Genomic DNA, 27,361 nt, shown 5'->3' with positions numbered 1-27,361 from the left:
GCTGTGACGGTAACTTTACTGTCTGCCCACTGGTCATGGGTGTGGTGGAGGGTCAAAGGGCAACCTGGCTCTGATGGTTGCAGATTTGGGATTTGATCAAAAGTGTGGTGCGCAGCCTAATCGGCAGCCTAATCCTAATCAAAGCCCTATCATAACCCTAACCATATTTGCTCATTAAAAGCAAGATAAACAATATTTAAAGCTCCAGTGTGCAACACATATACAGTCATGGGCAAACATACATCTAAATGTATTTTGACCCTTTAACACCTAAGCCTTTTTTTTTTCAATGGATTTTAACCATAAAAGGGTTACACAATGTCCTGTAACTAAGTGCTTTTGCCAATTTTTCCAGCATAACTTTCAATATCCGGCTGTTATTTACAATTTACTGCATGATAAAATAGTGTATTAACAGTTTCCCCCAAGTTTTATTTAGAAAGAAACACTGTAGTTGTACAGGAACACCAAATTGCACGTGTTCAATTTGAAATTTGAGTATAAAATATATTTAAAATAACATTTGTTTGGGTCTTTGTCTCAATGGCCAAAAAATATGTTTTTCCAACTCTCCTCTCTGGTGACAAAGATTCGCTGGCTTCCTGCAACAGCAAGAGTAAAATTACCGTAATAACCACAAGTTGGCTTTGACGTGCAACTTCTCACCTTCCAGGAGCCGTTGGAATTTTACCGATAGCACAAACCGTCGCGTAATTGCAGTAATGCGAAGCGCGCTTGCACAAACGTGTCGTCTGCAATATACCCTGTGTTAAAGGGTTAAAATAAAATACCAGATATAATAATATACAATCCAAATGGATGATCTGACTACACTAATGGTGTTCCATCACAGTACAGTTGCATAATTTAGCCAGTAATCGTGACATGATGAAGTGACCCTGACAAGTTTACCATAGCACTTGCTGAAGGACTGAGAACACACAAAAGTCTTGAAGAGATAAATGATTATAACTCCAATCACTAAAAACAAACGAAAAATAAGTACATTCAAAAATATATATACAACACACGTGTGTTGTATATGTACAGGGATGTGGGTATATAGACCCAGGTACTCATTTTGCCAGGTACTTAAGGAGAACCAAAAGTGAACATTCTACAAAGGTTGAATGAAGGTTGTGAACTAAATAACATTAGGGGGAATGTCCTGGGAACCTAATGTTTATTTAATTTTTATTTCACTTTTATTTTAACAGGTAGGTCAATTGAGAAACAGTTCTCATTTTCAATGACGACCTGGGCCAGAGGCAGTAAGGACACACATAAAACAGCTAAAAACAGGAGTCACAGTAACACGGTAAGGACTTATTAAAACAGGGAATCATATTAGCACAGTTGACATTCATAAAACATGGAAAACAGTGAATCAAAGTCAACATTAAGAGAATGTTAGGAAATCTTTCCATGACAACCATACGACTACCTATAGGGCAAACCTTCAGGGAAAGTTCCTGCAACTAAAAGGTAATATTCCCAGAATGTTCTGGGAACCAGATATTGTAAGCTGGGATACATATTTGACAACCTCACCTGGTCTACCAACACAGCCAGCTTTGTAAAAAAGGTCCAACTACGCCTCTACGTTCTTAGGGAACTCAAGGCTGCTGGACTTGGCCTCTCTACCCTCATCTCTGAGCGTTCAGCTGTGCAGTGTGGTACGGCAGCTGCACTTCACAGAGCTGCACGAAAGATCACTGGATGTAACTTCCCATCCATCAGTGACATTTACATCTGCAGCTGCAGTTGCAGGAGCAGGGGCCTCTGGGATCATGAAGGACCCCAGCCGCCCTTGACAAGGACTGTTTGCCCCTCTGTACCTCTGAGCAGCATCAAGGCAGAACCTCACAGTTGAGGTCAGATTCTTTCCTGAGGCTGTTGGACTGTTGAACGGTTTATAATGATCACCCACTGTCTCCATATGCTGCTTTTAAAGTGTGTTCTCCATGGGCCTTGAATACCGTATTTCATTCATTCATGCCTGTATGTTGCAATGAAAAGGCCTCAGAAGTTTCCAATCATGCACAGGAAAGGGAGGGAGGATCAGAGGAGTTTGGTGCAGTTTGCAGTCTCACTGTTAGATGGCACAGATTCTTACACACTGGACCCTTTAATCCATCCCATTACACTTGCTTGCCACTTTATTAGGTTCACAGATAACCACTTTATCTGCTAACACAGACATCTAAATCGGCCAATTACATGGCAGCAACTCCGTATCCATTTAGACATGTAGCCATGGTCGAGTTGACCTGCTGACGTTCAAGCAGAGCTTCAGAACGTAAAAAAGAAAGGTGATTTAAGTGACTTTGAACATGGCATGGTTGTAAGTGCCATTTCAATGAGTGCTGAAGACGACCAAGTCTGACAACTTGGAGATGATTGCTATTACTGATCACTATTGGGCTTACGTTTGTATTTGCAGGCATGCTTGAATACAACTGGCTATTTTAAAGAAAATATAGGTTTGATCAAATTGCCATCATAATCAATTTGAAATGTATCTGTCAAATTATGTGATCATTGATATTTGGACTGAAATTATGTGACGGAAAGTTGTTTAACTGGCAGCTAAACTGGCAACACTTGCCCAAGCATGTCTTGAATGAACCTGTTGTAACAGACCTTTTTCCCAGCAGACATTTCGCAACACGAACTGGTTTTACCAGTGACTTTATTTAGTGTAAGGGGTCACACTAGATACGTGACACTTTAAACTGTAGAAGCTGATTGGTTGTTGTTGTTTTTCAGAGAAATGTGTTATTTTAAAACTGCACATGTGTTATGTATGTATTTTCTGGATGTGTTCCAGTAAAATTATGAGATTGAGAAATAATGACACTGAATGGCCATTATAGCATTAGTATTTAACTATTTAAGTCCATGTTGAACGGACTAAATGTTACTTCTTTTTCTCTGTGGTTTGAGATTAATTGAAATGTTATATGAAAAAAACTAATTATGTGGAATTATGAGTCATTTCACACAGTACAGAATCCACAGTTCCCTCATAAGTTTAATTTCATGAATGTGAACATCTCAATTCACACAAAAACCAATCTGCAAACTGTGCTGAAACATAATCAGTGTAAAATTAGACACATTGGGCCATAATCATCCCCACGGGACAACAGGTAAATACTTTTTTTTTTGTCCCCCAGCCTTAATTACTGTGCCTTGTAATCCATTTATAGACGTATGGAAAATGTTGTGATGCAGTCATACCCAGTCCAAATACTATCTGGATGAAGATGTTGCTAAGCAACCTAAAAATAATCTTAAGGGGATAAAGACGAGGGAGGTTGAGAGAACAGAACAGCCATGCACTGCAGAGCACAGAGGACGAACGGTAGAGTGTGTGTGTATCACCAGGAAAAAGAATAAATTCAGAATAAATTCAAACGACAGATTTATCAAACAAGAGCCATAGGAAGCAGAGGTGTTCTCTGAGCGGAGGGTGAAGTGGTGGAGGATAAGAGGTGAACTATTGAGAGTCCAGCTGCCCTTTAACAGACCTGAGTGAGAGCCTAACGTGACCATCTGTCTGCTGCAACTGTCTCTGCAGGGAGTCTGAACAGATTGGAGCTCACTCCTTAAACATGCGTGTCGCTCTCATACAGCTGAGCTAAGGGGGGGTCAAGAGGGTCACGGGTATGTGAGTGGGTGTGTCTGCGTTGTCTGTTATCCCATGTCAATATTTAAATCGAAGGATGGTGGATTGAAAGCTGGCGGACACAAGTGACCGATATTCATGTGTATATGAGTGCATACATTATAATAATAACGTGTATTGTATGTGTTTCTGTGCAGTGGCGTGCACAGACATTTGGAATGGCAGGGTTGAAAATTAAAAGGGCATCTACTGTGCACTGATGGGGCCAAAGGCAGCCCGGCCCTGGGGACTGAATTTCAGGTGGACCTCTATGTGGAGCTGCAAGAGTTGCAAGAGCATCTTACAGAGCACTGCATCACTTTTCTACTTTAAACAATCCATACATCCATTCATCCATCTTCTCCTGCTTTATCCTACACATGAGGGCCGCAGGGGTCACTGGTGCCAATACCAGCTGACGACAGGGCGAAATGTGTGAATATCTGCATAGTAGTACTAGTAGAAGTACTATTATAATCAATTGTAGTAGGAATACTTTCTATTTGTATAGGCTACACAAAGGCACATTATAGAAATGAAAAAACCATCAGCTGCATTACCAAACAGAAAAGACTAATTGTTGACGCAAACATTCACTAAAAGTGTGATCTTTATTGCCTCTATTTTACGAGAAAACCATGATTTTTCCATCCAGATGTTCAGCCAATGAACAGCCACTGTTTCCAGAGAAGGAAAGAGGCGGAGGAAGGAATGTTGCTGCTGCTGCTGCTGCTGCAGGAGGAGCAGGATGCTTATTACTATGTCTGTCAAACGCAGGGACAACTGATGACATAAAAAAACGGCTATTTCCATGCAAGATTTACGAGGACGATGAGCACCATGTCCGCTGCAGCTGTTGCGGTATGGCTGGCTTCAGGTACGTATCGATTAATGGCTGAACGGTCCACGTTAGCTGGTTTTCTTTTCATAACACAATTGATGCGGTCTCAATGCTAGTTAGCTCGCTAGTTAGCCTGCTGCTGTTCAGCTGCTTTGCTCATTTTTTCCGAGCGACTGAGGAGGAGGAGACATGGAAACATGGCTGATAAATGACAGCAGCATCGTTATATGCGAGTGGAACAGCTTAGTATTCAACCTAAAAAAATATTTTCACAACAGCTTTACGTCTCTAATGTGAGGCGTGAAATGCTAACGTTATAAGCCAGTTCTTATTCATTCAGGTTCCGATGGGAAAACAGAAGACCTCTGTTAATGAATCCCATGAAAAGCAGTTTAAACGTTATGGCCGAACAGTGTATATATTCCTTACATTTTTGTTTTTCAATTTACACGTGATTATTTTCGGTAATTGTATTCATTTGTCTACATAGTATGTGTTACAGGCAGTTACAGAGACAAACCAAGAATTTTAACTGTATAAGACACAACTGGACCTCTGCATTTTATTGAACAATTCTAGATTCCTTTGCTCTTTCTACAACCTGTACACTATATGCGCGTGTAGCCATGTGTATATACTGTTTATACATGTATAGCCAGGATGAGTTTGTGAAAAAAAAAAACTTGAGTCTAAATGTCTTGTGCCTTTTTAGATCCACTGTGATCTGTAAGTTGTAATGCACGTGTGTAAATGGTAAAACTTGGGCATAATGTTGTTGAAATTGCACTTATTTTTCTCAAGAAATTTCAGGTTATTCGTAATATGTTTCGTAAAAAGACATTCAATTCATTGTAAAACAAAGGGAAACATGTGGACTCCTTGTGGTTTATAGGTTATTATGCTATTATTTTACTGGTCCTGCCCACTTGAGATACAATTGCACTGTACAGTATGTGGCCCCCTGCACTAAAAATGAGTTTGACACCCCTGATCTAGCGGACAGAAGCCTCAATTGCATTTTTATGGTAAACCACAAAATGTTTAATGTTTATTCGTAACACACAGCTAAAAATGATATGCTAATGTGATACTTGGTGTCTCCACACCCCTGGTGTATGTATGAACCAGTTGTCTTGTCAATGCAATGTCCATTTTTTTGTCCCATTACCAGTTTTGTTTGTAGTTATTTCAAAATAAATCCAATGTCTCACCTTTTAATCTTCTGTTCCCATCCCTGGAACACCAATGTTATGAAATCAGCCTGCAGAAATATAGCAAATGAAGGTCATGTGTTAGTTTCAGTATCATTTATTCTACTGATTCAATCAGCCTGTAAAAGAAATGTTGTGATTAACGTTTGTTTTCATCTCTCAGAGCCCAAGTAGCCCACTGTATATGTCTGGTTTTAGCTGACCGCCTGTTTCCAGAACCCAAAGATATTCAGTTAAATGAATGCTGTGTCACATGCTGTATGGTGATGAACCAGCAAATGTTTGCAATTTCTGTTTAAAAAGTAACTGAAGCAGTAAATCAGTTATCAGGATTAGTTGCTGATTAATTATTTAAGTCTACATGCCTTTTCTTTTATCTCTAGTCATTTTTTAGACTTGTAGGTGGGCGAAATAAGTTGACATGAGACATGAGTGACATACTTGTTCCACTCATGCTATGAATTCATTCATCCAATAGTTTACTTTGCACACGCCTATGAAGCGGAACACAGTGCATTACTTGAGAGAAATATCCACATGGAGCGATCCATGGGCTTGAAGCAGAGATCGGCCGTGTACAAAGATGGTGAGTGGGTGTGTGTAGTGGTGCACCTCATTTGCTGACCCGCTGTCCCCTCTTTCCTGTCATAACACAGTGACATGCTCTACTGGTTCCCCATTAATCCTGGCATTATTGTCTGCGGTCTCACAGACGTGGCCCACTTACATTAGCCGTAGTAGCAGTTTGCAGAATTTAAATCTGGTCTAAAGCTTGTGCTTGCTTGACTTAGAAATGCATTAAATCATTAACAAAAGTCCGTGTCCTCTTGTTAACACGGGATGCTGATACACTGCAGCACAGATTCTTTGGAGAAATAACACCGTCAGTATAAATATTAGAAACATTCTTACCTTCATAGACTGCTGGGAGATTGAAGTGGCTGTTTTTGTCCACTTCTGCTCGTCTCTACTTTCACTTCCAGGTCTGTGCGCAGAACAGCGAGACTCAAACTGGCCGGATGCCAAAGTCTCGGCCTAAACAGTAGCGGTCCTTCTTGTCTGTGCTTCCCCACCAAACAGCAAAGAAGCACATGCATTCCTCCTGACCTTGACAACATGAATATACAGTATATGAAACAACTCTTCCTAATGATTCTGCCTCAGCTGGCTGCAGGCCTCGTTTACCTACAGCCACTATAGGGACTATAAAGAGTGCTTTATTCTCTCCATGTTGCCTTTGGCACTTTTAACTAAACATCACACCCGAGACTTCAGCCAAGGTCAGCTTATGTAGGCATAAAATCTGGTTAGCAATTTCAACCCCACTCTAAGGACCGTTAGTCACGGTGGTACTTTTTGGGCATGTGTGTCAGTTTAGAAAAAAATGTTTATTTGATAGATAATATATTCATATGTGTTGTGGGAGCACAATTATTTTAACAGTGTCAGTTTACTTCTCTGTGTCTGCATTTGTAGCTGCAGTGGAAAGTTTAGTATTAACCGTTAATTGGTGATGTATTATGCCCAGTAAGAGCACTGCACAGTGCATCATCTCGAGAAGGCCTGGCAGAAACTTAGCTCGCCTCAAATAAGCAGATCTGGTGCCATTAGCCGAGCCTCGTCGCAGCTTAGTCACTGATCTTTATCTACGCTCTCTAAATGGATTCAAAGGTGAGGGTTTGCACCGGTGGGAACAGCAGCGCGTTAGGCCACATTGTTTGCTGTGGAGTCAAAGCTTTAATATTGACAGGCCAAAACACATATCAAATCCCACAGGTCATTTCTTATCCTGCTGCTCATTAGGTGAGACCAGGCCATGTGGGGGGGTTTGTGTGCACCACCTATTTCGTCTGAAGATGCGTCTCAGAGTAGAACAGAATAGGCAAAACTTGACCTTGTCCAGCACTGTGCAACTGTGTGGTGAAGAATTAATAGGGCCCAAATGGTCGGGTGATAGAATCTGATGCATTTGGAGTCATCACTGAGGGCGCCAGCGGTGTGCTGAATGAGTTCTTATTCTTAATGTCACACGTGGCAGCAATAGGAGTCGTCACGTGGTTTAGTTGTGCTCAATTTCAGTTTTTCCTAAAGGTTTCTTAGTGGCAGCTTAATGCCATCGATTCTATCTAACTGTTATCAAGCCCTTGGGGACATAGGACATATGGTCATTTTAGCGTCTGTCTTTGTGGCCACATATGTGGCTCAGTTTAACATGCGTACAGCACTCTTTCAACAGCTCAGCAGTGCACTTTTCTGCCCTTGGGTAATTTAGCCTCGTTGAGTTTGACTCCATTTGATAATCTGGATTCTGCTGTGTGACCTAATCTTAACCCTTTTTTGGCACTGTGGTTATAGATCACAACCACAGTGCGCACACCGACTTCCCCTTTCACTGACGTGGATTAAAATGTAAATCCTTTATTTTCTCTTTAGCAGAGACTCAGCTTCTGTTCAAGCGGATGCAGAGATCCACTCTGACTGTGATCCAGTTGAACTGGTTGATGAGAAGATGAAGCGGGAGACCAAAAAATTGTCTAAAGGGGAGAGAAGTCACATGCAGATTCACAACATTCTGAAGCTCCTCATTTGGTCTGGAGTTGTGTGTGTGTCTGCAGGCGACAACAGTTCCAATTGTTTTTCTCAACATCTCTCACCCCCCGCCCCCCCTTCTTTGTGCACTCTCCCATGGTTATTAAAAATTGAGTGCCCACCCACTGTGTGTGTGTGTGTGTGTGTATGTGTGAGAGAGAGAAAGAGAGAGATATGGGGGGTGAGAAGAGAAACATTTTAAGCTCCTGAAAGAAGAAAAGTGAGCAAGAGAGAGAGAGAGAGGGTGAAATAGTGAAAATTCCCCTCACAAAGCTCTTTAGTGTGTATGTGTGTTTGAAACTGAGGGGGCAAAACAAGAGCGAATAATAGAAACCAGGCTGGCAAAGGGCATGAAAACAACTCAGGACGGTATGAATGATGCTCATTACTGCACCAGTACAGTGCCACAGCTATTTTGCTTCTGAAATATATTGGTTTCCCAGCATCATGTTTGCAAAATGATGGTGTTTATGTCAACCAAGATTTGACTTTTCCGCCGTCATGCCTGGCTGTGTCCAAACTCCACCGGTGTGTGACACTGTGTTTGTCGCCAGAGGAAATGAGTAAAAACTATAATTGTGAGCACGGCGTGTCGTCAAAACATGACACTTTTCACTAGTTACCTAAACTTTTCGCTGATCTGTTTCCGTCCTTAGTAACGCCTCTGCTCTTTCTTTCTTTTTTAATTAGCTGTGCTTGCGGGTCATTAATGATGAATAACACACAGAGAGCAACAATATAAAACATTCGTCTCTCGATCCAGAGCTCACTTTTCTTTGTTTGTATCAAATCTGTTTTTCAGTGGTCACTATCTTGTCGAGGGCTCATGCAGACCGAAACGTCTACCCATCCGCAGGGGTCCTGTTTGTCCATGTCCTGGAGAGAGAATACTTCAAAGGAGAATTTCCTCCCTACCCCAAATCAGGTACGGGAGTGTGTGTTAGAGAAGTGTGTGTGTGTGTGTGTGAGAACTGGGAAACTATAGAAACTCAGTTTATACATTTACCTACAGGTGATGCCAGCAATGACCCCATCACTTTCAACACCAACCTGATGGGTTACCCAGACAGGCCAGGCTGGTTGCGTTACATCCAGAGGACCCCGCACAGCGACGGCGTGCTCTACGGCTCCCCAACTGGAGAGCATGTTGGCAAGCCCACTATCATAGAGGTGGGTGACTGGAACGATGCTTTTGGTGCTGAAAATGTTGAAGAAAATGAAATGTGAATTCAGGACTCCTCCTACAGTGGCCTTCACGTACCAGAAAGGATGTAAACACTGTTTCACTACTTCTCTTCACGTTTCCACTCTCTCACGCTCTCTGCCTTTCCTTCCTTATTCCTTATTATTTGCATAACAAGCTTCTGCTTCAAAAAGCTGTGCAGAAATATGGCATCACAAGATGATGGCCTCTGTAAAGCGAGGCCCTCGATTAAAGTACATGTGAAAGGCCAACTCTTAAGACCACACCATTTCTGCCAATAATACATTTTACACACTGGACTATTAGGTAAAGTTAAATTAAAAATGGAAGCTAGTTGGTATTTAGTACTCGTAAACCGAGGCATACATAAGGATAATACAGTGTTACCCTCGGAGTATATACTTGCTTTCTTTGTCCCCCCCATAAGCTACCATTGAAATTCATTTCCTCAAAAGGATTAACGTTTCCAGCAGTGGACATGTGCCACTATACGTCGTCTCGGCTGAGCACAGAGCCCATGTAGTGTGTCTAGCTCAGCCTTGGTCAGAAAAGCGTTGCCATTTAAGCTGCACTGATCAGGGCTTAAACTTTCACCCTTGTGTATCGCAGATTACTGCCTACAACAGACGCACTTTCGAGACGGCGCGGCACAACTTGGTCATAAACATCATGGCCACAGAAGGTAAGCGGCGCCAGCATGAGAGCTTAGAGCAAACTAAGATATCAGACTGTACAACTTCACTGATTAAATCCAAGGGACACATTCGGCACTGGAGCAAAGCAATGAACTTCACTAAATATAAAGATGGAGCCTCTGATTACCGCTGTGGACTGATGGATCCAATATGTTATGAATAATGTAGCATTGTGGCATGTAGCACTTAACTGTACATTTGTCATTGTCACATAAATCATCTGGCTGGTACTCAACTCCAACTCTTGTGTCTCTCGGTTCCATCCAACTCTCCCTTCTTCATCTGCACAGAGTTCCCTCTGCCGTACCAGGCGGAATTTTACATCAAAAACATGAACGTGGAGGAGATGCTGGCCAGCGAGGTGCTGGGGGATTTCCTCGGAGCGGTGAAGAATGTGTGGCAGCCCGAGCGCCTCAACGCCATCAACATCACCTCGGCACTGGACCGCGGTGGCCGTGTGCCCCTGCCCATCAATAACCTCAAAGAAGGGTGAGGAGTTTTGGAAGCTGAAGTGGAAGAAAAGATGGTGTAGTTGCAGCCATGTCCTCACCCCAATTAGCCCTAAAACAAACAAACAAACAAAAAATAAATAAATCCCTTTACGCAGTAAGTATTAGATTTAGATCTCTCAAAGATTCTCTTTATCAGTGACCTTTTTACTGGTCAATTAACTTACATATATTTCCAGCCCACCGACACATGCTGACATTTTATTAATTGAGACCCTTGGGATCCTCCATGGCTGTGAATTAGATAAGGCCATAGTCCGACTAAGACAGGCAATGGGACAACTTGCAGAGTTCGAATATACACGTGGAGGAGAAAATTGATTTATAGGCTGTGTGTATTGACTCTGCAGCCGTAGGTGGTGCCGTATCGCTTTATAAGCTAGTGCGCATTGAATCAGTTTCTTGTTGACCTTTACGTCCCAGAAAAACAAACGGCAAATGGTGAGCTGGACGGTGAGATGGACCGTGCTGTGGTTCTGTATGTTTCGTACCTGGTACCAAGTCACACTCCAGTCCGACTAAGCATACACATGCAGGAGTAATCGGACTATGAATCACATTATCCAGGTCTGTTAGTCCGATTAAGACTAGCTGGGTTTTAGTCGGACTAGCGTATTTATATGACATTAAGAAAGTCTTTGTCCGACTGAAATCGGACTTCTAACATGCATGTAAATGCACCGTGTCAGTTTTAGTTAAGAGGGGAATAACCCACATGAACTGCCACACAGTAAGTTATGAATCAAAGATTCATGCGGCCGTCAAAGAATCAAGGACAGCGCAGTTTCCTCTCTTTCCTTATTATCGTTCTCTCACACTAAATAGTTCTCCCATCTTCTCCTTCCCCAAGAGTGTATGTGATGGTTGGCGCCGACGTTCCCTTCTCCTCGTGCCTGCGGGAGGTGGAGAACCCGCACAACCAGCTGCGCTGCAGTCAGGAGATGGAGCCTGTCATCAGCTGTGACAAGAAGTTCAGAGCTCAGTTTCACATCGACTGGTGTAAGATCTCTCTGGTGAGGAACGGATTCTTCTCTACAGATTCCCCTGGAGTGCATGCTGCTTGTTGCATGAGCTTAAGTTCCTTTACCATCAGACATGTAACTCTCACTCATACTCATTCCTTTAGGTTGACATCAACAAAGTCGTCCCAGTATACATTGCCCGTCCTGACCCGGGAACAGGAATCCTGCCTGAATTTGGGGAATACAACCCTCCGTCTGAGTCTCTGAAGAGCCGGAACTTCTTTACCGACTTCCTGGTCACGCTGGCTGTTCCGGCTGCCGTGGCACTCGTCCTCTTCTTCATCCTCGGCTACACTATGTGCTGCCGACGGGAAGGGGTGTAAGTGTGCTTGGCTTTACGTTTCTATTGCACCAGACACCCAAACAAACATCAGAAGAGAGCAGTGAATGTTTAATCAAAGTCAAAACGAGACAGAAAGGACGATGCAGGGCAGCAACAATCTGGACTGGAATTGCAGCTCGTCATCACCCATCCAGTTGTTTGTCCACATGTGTTAAGTTACTCATTACTTTCTGTCACAGGGTTTTGTTAATGTCATGAACATATGGGAGTGGTGAAGCAAAGCCATGGCGTTGATTCTCCATTATTTACAGGCTGGGAGAGACGTGCCACCCTCACCCCCCCCCCATTCACTTAATGTTCCACACTGTCTTTACCCATCAGTCCATTCACTTGTGTGTAGCTGTCTCTTTATCTGTTAATATTAGTATTTAATTCATCCATTTTGTTTTGTTTCTAGGGAAAAAAGAAACATGCAAACATCAGAGTAAGTGTTTTACCTCTCCTGTGTTCTTCTTTATTTCGGGTCTGTCTCTGCCTTTGGTTTTGCATTTTTTGGCATCCTATCATTCTTGTCCCTGGCAGCTTTACTGTAGCCATTCATATACTCGTCTTTGTGTTGACATCCATTCATCTAATGGGCTGCCCAAAAAAATCTGATGAACAAAAGATGGGAGGCAACGGTTGCTTTCAAACGCCGCAAATCTTAAAAGACGAAAGAACATACGGTATCTTGAGTCAGACACAGTGATGCATGAGTCAGAACTCACTGTAGCAGACGACTTACTGCTGCCATAAGATATTGCACATGGGATGAGACATAATAGCATCACCACACGTGACAACACGACAGGCTCACGCCAACGTTCCCTGCCTCTCCTCTCACCAGCATCCAGCTGGTTCACCACAGCTCCATCCAGAAGTCCACCAAGGAGCTGCGGAGCATGTCCAAGAACCGCGAGATCTCCTGGCCCCTCTCCACCCTGCCCGTCTTCAACCCAGTCAGTGGCGAGGTGGTGCCGCCCATCCACCCCGACAACTACGAGACCACCAGCATGCCCCTCATGCAGACACAGACGTGAGTGAAGGGATTACACTTGCGATAACATTCACACGCACAGAAACATGTGCATTCATTAGCAGGCACACAGATGGATGGCTTACAGGCAATATGGGGAATACCGCTATGGTTTAATCTTATTCCCAGCATGCTTTACATGTTTACAGCCAAAGCTACAGCAAGCAAGTCCAGCCTCTGAAAAATGTCACTTCAGATTAAGAGGTTCAAGCTGTCTCATGATTTTTACTAACTGGCTTTGTACTGGGGAAAAACCTTTAAGTACAATGTTTTCACATGGTAAAGGTTCTTGTTTGTGTCACTTCACCATAATATCATTGCGATTACAGGAACCTACAAAATCAGATTACAATACCACAGCAGCGGCCATCGGGTAAGTTCTACCTCCAGCTTTTGTGTTCTAATCTCAAGATCTGCTTTACGGTGTCTGCATGTGTGATATGGAATATGCCTGGCTCAGGGGTCTGCAACCCGTGGCACTTCAGTGCCTCCCTCCCTTTAGCTTTGAAAAAGAAAAAAAAAAACACTATGTTTACAGACTCCTGCTTCTTTTTTTTTTTTTTTTGAGATATTTCGACCACTAAAATATGCACCACATGCTCCCAAAAGAGTCTTGTCCAACTTTGGATCTACATAATTATGGCAGCAGGTTTTCTCCACCATGAACTACATAAATGAACTATCCCCCGTAGCAGACGCTTTTATCCAAAGCGACTTACAATGGAATTGAGTACAATCAGCCAGGGGGGAGTCGAACTTGCAACCATTGCGACCATGATGTCATTTCGCACACAGGGTCTTAACCACTGAGCCACTCCACCACCTTTTAAAAGGAAAGTTGCAGACACCCTGGTCTAGTTGCTAAAACAAAGATACTGCTACATAAACAAGTGGATGCCTGCATGATAGTCCAACATAAAAAGTTAATGAAAAAAAAACACCAACTCATTGTGTTGATTTGTTTCGTCATTATACCTAAATGGATAAATATTATTTTCTGACACACAGTCATGATTTATCTCTATTACACTCAACAGTACAACACGAAACCCTATTAATATTAAAAATATATATGCTTTCATTGTGTTTAAAAATCCAGAAACACTGGACACAGATTACTGAGAATCTATCACTTTGCTTTTGCACTGCAACACATACTTACATTGGTGGTGTTGTTGATGCGTGAGCGCCCTCTGGTGTGCATGGTAGTGAGCTGCATGAGGAACTAACTCGCTGCTCTCTTCCGTTTACTGCTTACAAAAGGAGATAATTATGTCATGTCAACATTTCGGAGGCTGGAGGTAGGTACTCGGGTCTGTTGATCAGATAATGTAGCAGTAGTTTAAGTTGTCAATAACAAGGTTTTGTCTTTTCTTTTTTGTTGGTTTTATTCTAGGTAAATGGTATTCCTGAGGAAAGAAAGGTGGCTGAAGCCCTTAATTTGTGACCAGAAAACACCGGTGTCAAAGCCAACTTCTGTTTTTTTTTTTTTATGTGTAGATATTTGTTTTTCTAACATTTGTGCCAACCTGCATGCCTCAAAAGTTTCTTTACAAAGGGTCCCCCCCCCCCAACATGCACTTACACCTCGATGAGTGAGCTTAGCCCATTATAAAGTCAAATATTTTGGAATATATATGTAAATGTTAAAACAATTGTTTGTATTTCTACTTGCTTTGCACAGTGGGAGGAAAAAAAAAAGGGGGTCTTACATAGAAAGTCATTAATCGTCATGTAATATGTTATATATGTAACATGATGACAATAAAATATTCCCAAACTGTTTTTACTGTGTTAATAAACAAGACGGCAGTATTGTGTGGATGACATGGAAACCAGAACAGCACATAAGCGATATGAAGGTCCAATTCACAACAGAATAAAGGCATTTATAAATAATGTTTCTAATTTCACATTTCTTTTTTTAAAGACATCACAAAACTGTTTTTCTTTTACATATAACATTTCACAAAAAAAAAAAAGAGGCCCTGCGTGGGGGGTATAAATAGTTGTTGCTTTTACATGACCAGAGATCTATTAAGGCTTGATACAATTACCAGATATATCGCTGTTGATCGTTAATAGATGATACATTTACACTCGAGAGGAAACCGCAGCATGAAAAACACCGTTCTCCTATCTACACACACACACACACACACACACACAGGGAGGTGACACAAATGACAAATGTCCCGATGACAGGAGCAGCTGTGAAAGCTGTAGTTTGTATAAAAGAGTTAATTCTTGAGAAAATAAACGACACTGTAACTAATTAGGCAACACAATTCATCATGTTTTTGCATTTCTTCCAGAGAATCTGCCAACACTTTAAACTTACAGTGCAAGTTACAACACGGTAACTGTGTGGTAGTCATTTGGTAATGGAGAGGTTATGGCAACCCCAGCTTACTTCTAATGCAATTTAGAACAACATAGAACAAGATATTACTCTTTACCAAAGTAGTGGTAGGAGTTCCATTGTTATTCCTAAGGTATTACCTGGCAATTGTTCTAGAAATAAGATGGTATGACCATACTACTTTCCTTCAAAAACATCACTATATTATAACCACATTCAACACGCGCTTACTGCACTGTAATGTAGGGATCAGACTGTAAAAGACCTAGACCACGGGTCTGCAACCTGTGGCTCTTCAGTCCCTCTGCAGTGGCTCCTAGTAGTTTTAAAAATATATATGTTTTAACATTTTGTGCAAACACAATATTAAAAAGCAGTCGTGTGTAAATGAAGAGCACATTTGGAGTCCCATCCATCTGTGGATCCAAATATTGCTTTATAATTGATCTCAAAGTGGGTTCATTTTAATTTCATTAATTTGCCTCAGGAATGTCAACAGTTTTCTGTTGAAAACTTGAATTTCACCAATGCAACAAACTACCGTTCTTATATATGTGTATATATATATCTATATATATATATATATATACATATATATACACACACACACACACACACATATATATAAGTATATATATATATATATATATACATATATATATGTGTGTGTGTATATATATATCTTCATTGTGTGGTTCAAATTTGATTTGGGTGGAGAGGGGCCAAAAGGGGCTCTTGTTGCAGACCCCTGATCGAGACAAAGCATCCGATTTCTTGTTTAAAAAGTACATGAAGTATCTGCACTGGTCTGGTACTATGTTGAGCATCATTTTGAGAAGAGACTGCGGCGGGGGCCTTCCAATAAAAGTGCTAATCTCTCTTAAACAAAAAGTGAGGATAAATGTGCTAAATATACATTATATATTTTTTTTTTCCTTAAGCAAGGGTAATGTGTCAGTCAGTGCATTACAAAGAAGTCTCTCTTTTTTTTAAAATGTTGACGTGGCCCTGATGCAAAAGTGCGTAACGGTGGATGATCACGATCTCAGCCTTATGCCACACATGTGACAAAGTATACGTGGTGTGTGCTGCTGCTGCTGCTGCTGCTGCTGCTGCGTATTTAAGCCACTGAGAGAAGCTGCATGTTCAAAAGGCCGTCAGTCAAACAAATCACTGGCTGTGGCAGTAGAGAGATGACGTACATTTAACCGTTTGCCCAGTCCAACAACATATGCGACCCGGTATTCTCCAACAGAGCTATGAGGCATGTTTTAATGACTGAAATGAGAACAGACTGAAAACACTGATGAAAACATTTCTGTATAAAATAAATATCTCACTCTATCGTACAAATATACACAGGTGATGGGTGTCAGCTGCTGACAGAGGACAAACGGACGGGGGGTCGAGTGTAAAGGCTCGTCCCCCTATAGTGTGTATCTGAGGCAATACAAAATGATCAATGTAATACTTCCTTCACAAAACAGCAGTCACGGGCGCAAGAATAAAACAAAGCAAAAAAATAAAATAAAATAAAATATAAGCTTAATTTAAATCATTAAATACTGTACATATCACATATCATTTCAGAGCTATAGCAGGTGACCACAGTACCTTTCAGGACAAGGCAAACTTTTTTTTTTTAAATTACTAACAAAAATAGCAAAAACAAATGTGTTGAGAGCGATTCCAACAATTTTAACAATTGCACTGAATTTTCTTCTTACTTGGTTGATCTTTGTGATCGCCCAAACTAGCGGTTGGTCCGTATTTTTTGTGCCAACAAACACTATTTTCAGTCACCAGAAATACTAGAATAAAATTGAATGCTGACAGTTGAAGACAGCACAACTGAACCTATGATCATAGAAGTGCAGTTATCTGAACATGTGGACCGAACGCCTGAGTGAAAACACCTTTCAGCTGCTACTGCCACGTGGACGGAGTGTGAAGCGATGGCGTGATGTACCGTGTTACGACGAAATAAACATGTCATTTGTTCTTCATTGTGGTTTGGCTAAATAGAAACAATGCTGCAGAGATACACACGGCAAGCACGAGGGTCTTGAAGAAAATGTCACCTCCACTCAAAGCAGATAATGTAAACGTTTCGATTACTTCTGTTTTTTTTCCCCCACTTTCTTGCAAGAAGCACTTTGCTTTTGAAAAGGAGAAACCCTCCCCTCTTCTCTAGGCATTTTTCTTTTCTTCAGTGTGCGACTTTCACAGCAGTCAAAAAGTACAGTACGTGGCCAGCAGTGAGCCTCGGATCGCCCACGTCTCTTTTGTGTTACCACTCAAAGCTGCTGCCATTGTCTCCTATGGCCACCAGCGGTCATAGACCCAGTGCCTGCTCCTGGCTTTTAGACCTGTGCGTCACTTCAATCTCAGGAGGGGCGGCGCGAGTTGCTGTGACCCCCCCCTCCCACCATCAATAGTGGTCCCATCAGGGACCAGGAGTGTGGTGGTTGCCCCTGGAAAGCAGCAGCACGACCAGACTGAAAAGCCCCACAGCCCCGAGTCTCTTGAGCAGGGCCACGCTGTCTTTGGGGATGACTACCTGGGCCAGGTCATTGGTTATTAGGGAAATTTCATGAGCCACACAAACAAAGATGAAGGTGCTGACCATGATGTTGAGTGAAGGGTTTCCTGGAATCAGGACCAGAATTCCCTTGGTGTCTGCAGCCAGCCAGATGTGGTACTGGCATATGAACAGCTGGGAGAGACAAACACAAGCACGCTGAATTGTAGGTTTAGTGTGTTTCTCTTTTCACTCGGTTGCCTCCAGGGAACTACAGAACATCACATTACAGCTGGCAAAGGCCGTCAGTTTGTTGCACTTATACTTAGACAGGAGTCATATTTTTATTCCCAGCCTCATCTTACCTCCAGGGAAATCTTTCCAAACCATGCAAAGAAAGAGCTGTATATAGAGCGGGCGTAGCCAGGAATGTTCCTGATAAGAATGAACGACAGAATCTGTGGACAAATGGGAACAAAGACATTTCCAAGAGTTAAGCAGGATTAGTGGCTACAGCCCCATTCATACTACTCTCTACTACGAGTATTCATATGTGGGGGGGGCGTTTCTACAGGTTGTTGTTGTTGATATTATTCTGCCTCTGTCAAGAAATACTATCAGACCTGACTGAGGGGGTGTTGGTGTGTATAAACTCGCAGCACAAAATGCTAAATGACCTGTTTTTTTTTGTAGTTTTCCAGTTGTGTCCTATCCCGTTTGGAGCCGCCACACTGTACTAGCGCAATGCTGCCGTGGCCTGCGTCTCCGTTAGCATAACACAAATCACTTCCTGTGTGCGGTGCCGCGATGTTGCTCGGCAACCCAAGAACACAACACCACTATAGTGATAAATACAGAGAGAAAGTCGTGCAGGGCTGCCAGGCTCATTGGCATCATGTGAACTCAATTGACAATGAGTTTGTCAAAGTTTTAATATATAATATAAACGACATTTGTATCTATTTAAAGTCAGACGCTGCCGTGTTAAGCACAGCAGTAATTGTATCCTCGATCATATGACAGTAATGTGTCATCACTTTTGTTTTCAGGCAGATTAGACCATCCTGTTATTGACAATGACACATTTGACATATGCAAACAGAAAGGACGTACGTGTCTATTTATATGTTGAGCAGGGAAAAGAGATCTTATAATAAGTGGTGACTCCAGATCCACTCTCATGCCAAATATGAATGGGATCTAAGTCAAATGGGACAAAGAAAAGGGAAAAGGGAAGAAAGCTATACTAACTGAACTGACAATGATCTTATCTTAACTATTCTTAAATCTAAACAGCGCTATCTTCAGCCTTTAGAGATGGAACCACCCTTGTTATTACACTCATATGTTTCTGTGACATCTGCAGGCAAATCTGAAGGAATTCCAAATAAGAAACAACACTGATATTCATTCACAAAATTAAAAAAAGTGAAGGATCAATTTGAAATAGATGTTTGATGTTAAACAGAGACAAAAACAAAAAAAAAAACAAGAAAAAGGAAGTAGAGACAGTGATTGTACCTGGACCACAGAGATGTATGGATGCATCTCATTGCACTCTGTTTTGGTTTTGCAGCTGCCGGCCCAGATTGAGTAAGTCTGGAACAATGGGGAAACGGAGCAGTTGTGTAACAGGTTTTATTCTACAGCAAAGACAACGAAGCGATCGACCCGACAAGTGCGAGTCAACATGTGAGATGAATATACTGGATTCATGTTACACTCTGCATACATCTCTCAATAGATGAGTAAGTAAGAACATGTTGGAAAGCACAAAGAGCTGACAGTTGTGGTTGAGTTATCAGGCGTGGTATTTGTGCAACCCTTGTACCCATCCCTCACTGTGTAAGACTTGAAAGTGGTCTATCGAAATGTGAAATGTGTCATGGACTACAAAAAGATCAAAAGTCTTACTATGAAGGAGACAACAGAGAGGAAGAGAAGCACGTGGGAGATCTTGCCAGAGAATAGAGCTTCTCCTTTGCCCTCTGACAGCACCTGGCGCTTCTGCAGCACCAGGTAAACGAAGGCAAATACCATGCCATGAATCACTGCCTGCAAAAGAACAACACAGCATTGTCAACCAGGAGTAGAATAGAAGGTAAGAGTCCTATGTACATACAAACAAAAACATTTGACTTACAAATCTGTCCAACTTCCACCTGAACCACCACTCATGGATGCTGCCATTCAGCTCAAAGAGCTGGGAAATTGGCCACATGGAAAAGATATTTTCAAAGAGACCCTGAAATCACAGTTGGGAATTAAAACATGGTCTAGATTTTCTCAAATTAGGGACTGAAGAGTCTCCCCACTACAATGACTGTCCATTTTGAATATTTCTTTCAGATAGTGCTTGTTTAAACACATGTTGTCACCATTCAAAACCCTTGACATGCGACTCTTCACATGAAATTATAATACAGATTTATTTTCATTTCATTTGAAAATGTATCCGCTCAACCCTAAAGTGTAGGTTACAAATGTGCAGAATATTTTTAATCCACCAACCTGTGAAAAGGCAAAGAAGCATATGAACAACAGGAGGCCCGTTAACTTCGCGAAGACCCCAAAGTGCCAAATGCCATTACCTATTCAGAGAGCAAGACATTAGTGACAACCAAGTATCACATTTGTAACGCAGAATTATCACATTTTATAATTCACTTAGTCCCGGACCATGAAGCAAGTGGATGGTTACAGTTTGTTTTATGCTTGCACCAACTGTCTGACACCTACTATTGGCCTTCTTTTGAAGGATCTGGGGCCACATGGCCAGCGTGGTGTAGATGATGACAAACCAGAAGGTGACCAATGGCACAAAGTAATAGAACTGATAGGGTCGGTCCATTACCACACACAGCACCAAGACTAGGAAGTTTAGTCGGAAAAGTACCTGGTGAGGAATTAAGCCGACAAAACAAATATAAATCGATGTGTCACATCCATAAATCACACATGTGTACAAAAATCTATATTTACTACAATGAGTCATTGCCAGAGATCCTGGTTAAAGTGTAACTTGAGGAACGTAAGTAAACACTCACCTGGCACACTCTATACAGTCCAAAGTCTCCTTTGAGCCAGAAAAAGGAAAAATGTCCATAGCCTGTCTGAAAAAGGTACGCTGCCACCAGCACCCGCACGTGCATGTACACCGGAATGAACTAGAGCACAGACAAAAGAAAAATTATGTTTGTCTTTCTGTCAAATCGCTAGTCTCTAATGTTTGCGAAGAAAACGTCTTTATTACTCACGGCACTGGCACCAGATATGTGATAGATGAGGATGACGAGCTGCATCCAGCCTTTCCACTCATCGGTTTGCTCTCGATTGAGTAATTTGGTCTGTGCAACAGAATCAGATCGCAGATTATATTGTAGGGAACTATGTTAAGTTAGAATAAACCTGAAATAATCAAAATAAAACACAGCAATGAGGAGCCCTCCTGTCTTACCTCTTTGCTGTTCTCACTGTAAAACAGTCCCAGGATAAATATATAGACGAGAGGAATGAAGAATGTGGAGTGGGTGTAGAACTTCTGCTCTTTCATGAACACATCTGCTCTGTCACAAAGGTAAAAATAGGCCATAATGATGCCCATCCTGCAGAGAGCATGGACGGGCACCTTTGGACCAAAGGGGACAGCTGCGGTTGCTGGCTTCCTCTCTTCCAGGCTCTCCACGTCAGGGGGAACAGGTCGGCGGTGGCGGTTGTTGCCAAGGACATGGAGCACCAGGAAGACCAGAGCTGAGCCCAGGAAGAAACACGCCGACAGTTTTTGTAGGAAGTTAGGGGGCGGTACTGTTTGGCAGCAGGAACCATCTATGGGCCTCAGTAGCTTGTTGCACAGAGAGTTCATAAGGATCATGGATCCCTGAGAGAATTACAAAAACAATTGTGAGAAGGAGGTCAGTTTTTTTACAACATTGAGGAAAAAAAAAAGAAATTCACAGAGTTCGAGATCAAAGTCGTAATATTCTAACCTGTTGTTTTAGAAGAGGAGAGTTGCGGACTTGGAGGAAATCGCTGCTTTTATGGAGAGGGAAATAGCTGGAACTGGTCGACTGCAGGGTTATCGGTGGATGCATCAGTGAGCCATTCAGAGGGGATTTGTGGTTTCTCTAGTTTATCATACGAATCCATATGCATATGCCATAAGGTGTTGGGGCCTCTGCAGGTGTACTGCATGACCTCGACTCCTTCTGGATCCAAAATCTTCAGTCGGATTGTTTCTTGAGAAACCACAAAACCCCTCCGAATGGCACGCTGATGCATCCACCGATAACCCTGCAGTCGACCAGTTCCAGCTATTTCCCCTCCACAAAAACAGCGATTTACTCCAAGTCCACCTGATTCCTTCTGCGGAAAAGTTGCATTTTCTTGCATATACTTTTAAGTCCTGATACTTATGACAAAGTGATGCTGATGTGCCAAAAGATTAAGTATCTCCTTGTTTGTGAAACCTATTCTAAAAGTACAATTCTACGATATGCTCCACGGCCCTCATTTTAAAACAACAAGTTAGAATATTATGACTTTATTCTCGTAAATTAAAACTTTATTCTCAAAGTCTGTGAATTTTCCCCTCAATGTGGCCCTAATACTCTATCGTAGTTTCTATCAAAGTTAAAATTGAAAACTATAACAAAACGACAGAAATCGTGGCCTACCACATTCTTGGTGCTTGCAGGCAGGTGCAAGCCATCTACTGACTGGGTGATAGTTTCCAGTGCGGCCTGGCGGGATGCAGCCAGCAGTTTGATACGGGACCTGCTGTTACGCTTGCTGCTGTTGAGAACATCTGCTGCTGCTTCATTGTACAGCTCCAACTGTTGGTTGGTGATCATCTTCCTGTTCTCACTCAGCACCTCCTCATTTACCGGGTCTACAGGTGTGGAGATGTGATTGTGTGGTGTGAAGAGAGATGTAGACAAGAGCAATCGTTTATAATGGAGTTGATATTCACAAACTCAGAAAGAGAAACGGCAGAAAACCTTCAGCATATACATTTACGATTATTTTGTGCCATCCAGTCACAACTGGAGAGCTCTATGCAAGTCCGTCTACAGTGAGAATTGAGAAAGCAAATGAGTGCATGCTTCCTCTTCTGCAAAGCACTGTCTAGGTGCTTCACTTTGGTCCAGTACACATTTCAGTGCATTCATCATACTTGCACTGAGCTCTCCATTTGTGATCAGAGCATTCAAGACATGTATGAACAATTGGGCCATAAGATCTCTCAATGTGAGTCTTCTTACCTTGCAGTACCCAGTAGACCTCTCCGTGGTCAGCCAGCTTCTTGAGATGGACAGCAATGGCGGTCAGGTTGACTTTGTACTGCTGCAGGGTCTCACTGCTGCCACTGTGCAGCTTGATAGACCACTGCAGTTAAGCAAACAAACAAGAGTATATAAAGACCAAACAACTCAGCCTTGTTTTGTTTATCATGAAATGTGCAAGCATCGCTAAGCACATATTCATGCGGCTTACTGTGGCAGCTCCAAGGATGACAACATCTGGCTTTGCTGAGGTCTCCTGCAACACACGGGATTGAACAATAAATCCAGGTGCAAATACCTGTGACTATACCAAGTCTATGAACCACCATTGATCGACAAACATCCCCAAGTGTTAATAACAGAATAATATCCATAAATGTACACTCATAAGTGTCCATGACATCAAGCGGTCCTTCATCGAGTTATTTGCCTCTGGATACCAAAGGAAGTCCTAAAAACACACACACACACACACACACAAAAGACATTGATGTTTTTAACTTTGATCAGAGTATGCAGCGTTTACAGACTGAGACAAGGAGAAGAAGAAAAAATCCAATCTAGAAATAGCTCACCACATTCACAGAGGAACGCTCATCTTTAAAGAAAATGTCCTCATGCTTCAGACAGAACAGAGAGAGACAGAAAAACAGAAAGTTTGTTAGGCTGACAATGTTCCTCTTGCTCCTTGCTCAACATCAGACGAAAATAGCTACGACTGCTGTATAATGCCATGCATTCCACTCAATCCACTCCTGGATTTTTGGTTTGCGTTTGGTGCAAAACACGTACTGTTATCTTTTCAATATGGTGAACTTTTCAATGCCACCAATGCCACTTCAAGATAATTACACATTTGAATAAAATCCCATGTTAACAGAAATAGAGTGGGGAAAAAAACATCAGTGTACATATTTATCACATTGAGGCACAGTTTGGGGCTCGTCAGGTTTAAGGAAAACCATCATTTATTTAGCTTTGTAAATGGCAGTGAGCGTTTAGTCAGATCTAAATTTGGCAAAGTGCTGCAAAAGCAGTGAAAAAGATTATTTGTTTTAAGTTTTTCCCAAAGAAAACATTTCAGGCAACAGGGGATGTGCACAGAAAAAAATAAAGCCTTGGTACAAAAGACACCTTCAGCCAAAATCTGTACAGACAACTCCCTGCCCGATTTACCAAACATATTTTATTTGGAACATTTAATTGATTACTGCAGCAGTCAGTCCTTTAGGTATGCAGACGCATGAATTTGTGTGCTGCTCATCTCCACAATTTAATCACCTAAGTCTTAGCTAACAAACCCCTGTGTTAACATGGTGGCGTTTCTCATAATTACCTTGATTCCATCGTCACCTCGTTCAGGGTCAATAATTCTGATGAAGGAGTAAAATAGCTGTCTGATTCGTGAATCACCAATAAAGGCCACTCGCTTTTCAGCAAGGCAGGATTTGGCTTCACTGCAAGACAAAGGGATGATGAGGAATCTAGAAATTGAGCAGCTACACTGCAGATAACATCTGGGTGGTTCATTGTGTGCAATAATGTAATAGAAAGTGTTGCTCATTATTACACGTTAGGTGATGGTTATTAGTTGGTTATTTAACTAACTAATACATTACTCATCCATCCTCACACATGCACAACTTGCCCATCACTGCTTCACACTTTGTCTCAAACATAAATGTGCATATTTTATAGTAACCTTGAAAGTGTGACTCACGTGCTTTTGTATTTGTGCATCATGCAGCCATAAGGCTGCCATACGTTCTCCCCCAAGAAACGTCCTCTGGACAGCAGCCATTCACATGAGTCTCCGCCTGGAGCCAAGACACAAAGAAGACCAACCAGTAAGACCAACAAAGACACTACTCTCACTTTTATGCACTTTTTCTCAGAAAATGAGACTAAAATATGCTGTCTTGATGGTACAATGGCTTTTCATCCAATGCTGTCAAAAGGAACAAGGATTTAATTCAGGGCTCTGCTAGGGGCCATGGCACAGAATGAAGTAGCTCAATCATAAATCCCTCCAGCTATGCATTTGTTTGCAAAATGAATAGAATCATCCACAACTGAATCAACCCATAGAAACAAGTGAACATGAAGTATCAGCAGGCTGGCAAGAGACATGGAGCACTTCAGTGTCATCGCCAGCCACAGCAGCTGGTCCCAGTGTCTTCACAGAAGTCTCTGGTTCCAATCCATTTTCATGAACAGAATGCTCTCTATGCAGCTCAGCTCTATGCATGTGGATGCATGCCATGCTTATATTTCTTTACAGTCTTGTTCTGCGCCATGTGCCTTTGCTGTATTTGTTTTTGAGGTGGAAGAAATATAACATGACACCCAGTCTGCTCTGGTTATAATTATTACAGACTAGAGAAGTATTACAGTGCATTGTGATAAAAAGCACTCACATAAAATTGATTGTGGTAAATTTCCATAACTGGGATAATCATTAAAGGAAAAAATTGCTCACATTTTACATGAGTGACTTGAAAATGCGTTCTCCCTGTGTGTGCGTGGGTTTCTCCAAGTTCTCCAGTTTCTTCTCACAGTCCAAAAACTGTGTGAGTGTGGATGGTTGTTTGTCGCTATGTGGCCCTGTGATATACTGGTGACATGTCCAGGGTGTCACCCGCCTTTCGACCCATGTCAGCTGGGGTTGGCACCAGCGCCCACACCACAACTACCCTCATGTGGAGGATAAAGTGTTAGAAGATGGATGAATGTACTTGAAAATGCAAATTTGGTTGCAAAAACAAAGTCCTAGTGATTGCATCTGCATCTTTCTAATAATTAGAGGACCTCATGTTATAAAATGATCTTGTTTTAGGCATTACAATTATTATTTTACACTTTAAAATATGTACTATAAATATAAATACGTAACAACAGGGTTACATTGTGCTTTTTTTTGATAATTTAAGTAATTTCACATGGCATTAGTTCATATGTTCCTTCTGCAAATGTATACAAATATGGATATCTGTCCATATTAGTGACGGTAGTTAAAGGATAGAACCGTTTATGTTTCAGTATATAATGGATACATAAACATATCAGTGAGTTAGAGGACTGTCTCGTGCTGCAGATGTAAATAACACTGACTTCCTGATTTAAAATAACAAAACAAACGTGTATAATTGTAAATCTCTCTCGACACATGCCTTCCACAACAGGGATCGAGCGTGTGCAGCTGATCAGAGCATGTAAACAGTGATAAATGTTGTGTTAGCACAATTCGGCAAGCCAATACAAGTAAAGACTTAAGTGAATGCTACTGCTGCTGTCACTGAATTTAACCCATGCCATTATCTGTCCGCTTCATGCTGGCCGTACAGCCAAGTGCGTGTCACCTTTTAAGCAACACGCACACGCTGAACGGACTCACACACAAACACACAGAGGAAGACAGAGCAGCTAGCTGGCTAACGTTAGCAGTAGCTTGTGTCGCTGGCAGCATCAACAGTAAGTTGAGTAAACGGGAGAACACTCACCTCCATAATACCGCGAAGCTGTGTGGAGCACGAGGAGTAGAATGACGACCACTAGCGATATTAACTTGGCGTTCTTTATGGTGAAATGTTGATTTATTTCGCGTTTGCCCAGGCTGTAGGCCAGGACCGCCATCTTTGCTCCTCCATGACAACAAGCTACTGCACTCGCTCCTCCCTCTGGCGATATTTTTCCCCAGGATGGTAGGGGAAGGTACCGCCTTTTGCGCTTAATAGCTAGAAGGGCTCCCCTCCGATTGGTTATTTGCTTTAAGTCAGTCCAACATCACTAAGAAAAGCGCTATAAAAACGATCTATTATCATCATCATTATTATTATTATTACTATTACTACAATCATTATCATTATTATTATTATTGTTATTATTATTATTATTATTATTATAACAGTGTGATAAGTGCGTGCCGTCAGATTTATATTCCAAGTTCACAATTTCATAGCCTGTTTCGATCTTGTCCTCGCTGTTGTTATCATTATTATTGTTATTATTATTATTATCATTAATAATAATATTGCTATTATTATTATTATTATTATCATTATCATTATCATTATCATTATCATTATTATTATTATTAT

General features: G+C 41.7%; 2 protein-coding genes across 4 annotated transcripts; one reads left to right on the top strand and one right to left on the bottom strand.

The window, feature by feature from the left end:
- Positions 1-4,383: 4,383 nt before the first annotated feature.
- On the top strand, positions 4,384-14,998 carry sgce (sarcoglycan, epsilon). Of its 3 annotated transcripts, XM_044052633.1 has the most exons (12): positions 4,384-4,547; positions 9,114-9,236; positions 9,324-9,481; positions 10,125-10,197; positions 10,501-10,699; positions 11,570-11,732; positions 11,846-12,060; positions 12,482-12,508; positions 12,911-13,099; positions 13,429-13,472; positions 14,363-14,400; positions 14,496-14,998. In XM_044052633.1, exons 1-12 carry the CDS (start codon positions 4,502-4,504, stop codon positions 14,544-14,546), a joined length of 1,326 nt encoding a protein of 441 aa, XP_043908568.1. In that variant the 5' UTR covers positions 4,384-4,501; the 3' UTR covers positions 14,547-14,998. The 3 variants fall into 3 exon arrangements, with proteins under 3 accessions (XP_043908568.1, XP_043908570.1, XP_043908569.1); XM_044052635.1 differs by lacking the exon at positions 14,363-14,400; XM_044052634.1 differs by lacking the exon at positions 12,482-12,508 and having other exon boundaries at positions 4,385-4,547.
- A 1,707-nt stretch (positions 14,999-16,705) lies between these two features.
- Positions 16,706-26,947, bottom strand: casd1 (CAS1 domain containing 1). The gene is made up of 18 exons (XM_044052629.1): positions 26,765-26,947; positions 24,985-25,081; positions 24,601-24,721; positions 23,840-23,884; positions 23,647-23,715; positions 23,476-23,520; positions 23,244-23,367; positions 22,656-22,870; positions 21,440-21,859; positions 21,240-21,329; positions 21,030-21,149; positions 20,722-20,878; positions 20,494-20,573; positions 20,126-20,227; positions 19,897-20,037; positions 19,504-19,581; positions 18,348-18,440; positions 16,706-18,177 (listed from the first exon to the last, which is right to left on the bottom strand). The coding sequence occupies exons 1-18, from the start codon at positions 26,895-26,897 to the stop codon at positions 17,908-17,910; spliced, it is 2,400 nt and encodes a 799-aa protein (XP_043908564.1). The 5' UTR covers positions 26,898-26,947; the 3' UTR covers positions 16,706-17,907.
- Between the last annotated feature and the right edge of the window lie 414 nt (positions 26,948-27,361).

Source organism: Solea senegalensis, linkage group LG20, assembly GCF_019176455.1.
Source record: "Solea senegalensis isolate Sse05_10M linkage group LG20, IFAPA_SoseM_1, whole genome shotgun sequence".
Taxonomy (NCBI): domain Eukaryota; kingdom Metazoa; phylum Chordata; class Actinopteri; order Pleuronectiformes; family Soleidae; genus Solea; species Solea senegalensis.
This window is presented reverse-complemented; position numbering and strand designations above follow the sequence as displayed.

Excerpts from the sequence above, each read along its gene's own strand:
- casd1 (XM_044052629.1), bottom strand. The coding sequence starts at position 26,897 with ATGGCGGTCCTGGCCTACAGCCTGGGCAAACGCGAAATAAATCAACAT. Across the intron at positions 24,722-24,984 it reads ATGCACAAATACAAAAGCAC|TGAAGCCAAATCCTGCCTTG; the intron begins GTGAGTCACACT and ends TTTGTCTTGCAG. Across the intron at positions 20,879-21,029 it reads GACTGTATAGAGTGTGCCAG|GTACTTTTCCGACTAAACTT; the intron begins GTGAGTGTTTAC and ends ATTCCTCACCAG.
- sgce (XM_044052633.1), top strand. The coding sequence starts at position 4,502 with ATGAGCACCATGTCCGCTGCAGCTGTTGCGGTATGGCTGGCTTCAG. Across the intron at positions 13,473-14,362 it reads ACCACAGCAGCGGCCATCGG|GAGATAATTATGTCATGTCA; the intron begins GTAAGTTCTACC and ends TGCTTACAAAAG. Across the intron at positions 14,401-14,495 it reads CAACATTTCGGAGGCTGGAG|GTAAATGGTATTCCTGAGGA; the intron begins GTAGGTACTCGG and ends GTTTTATTCTAG.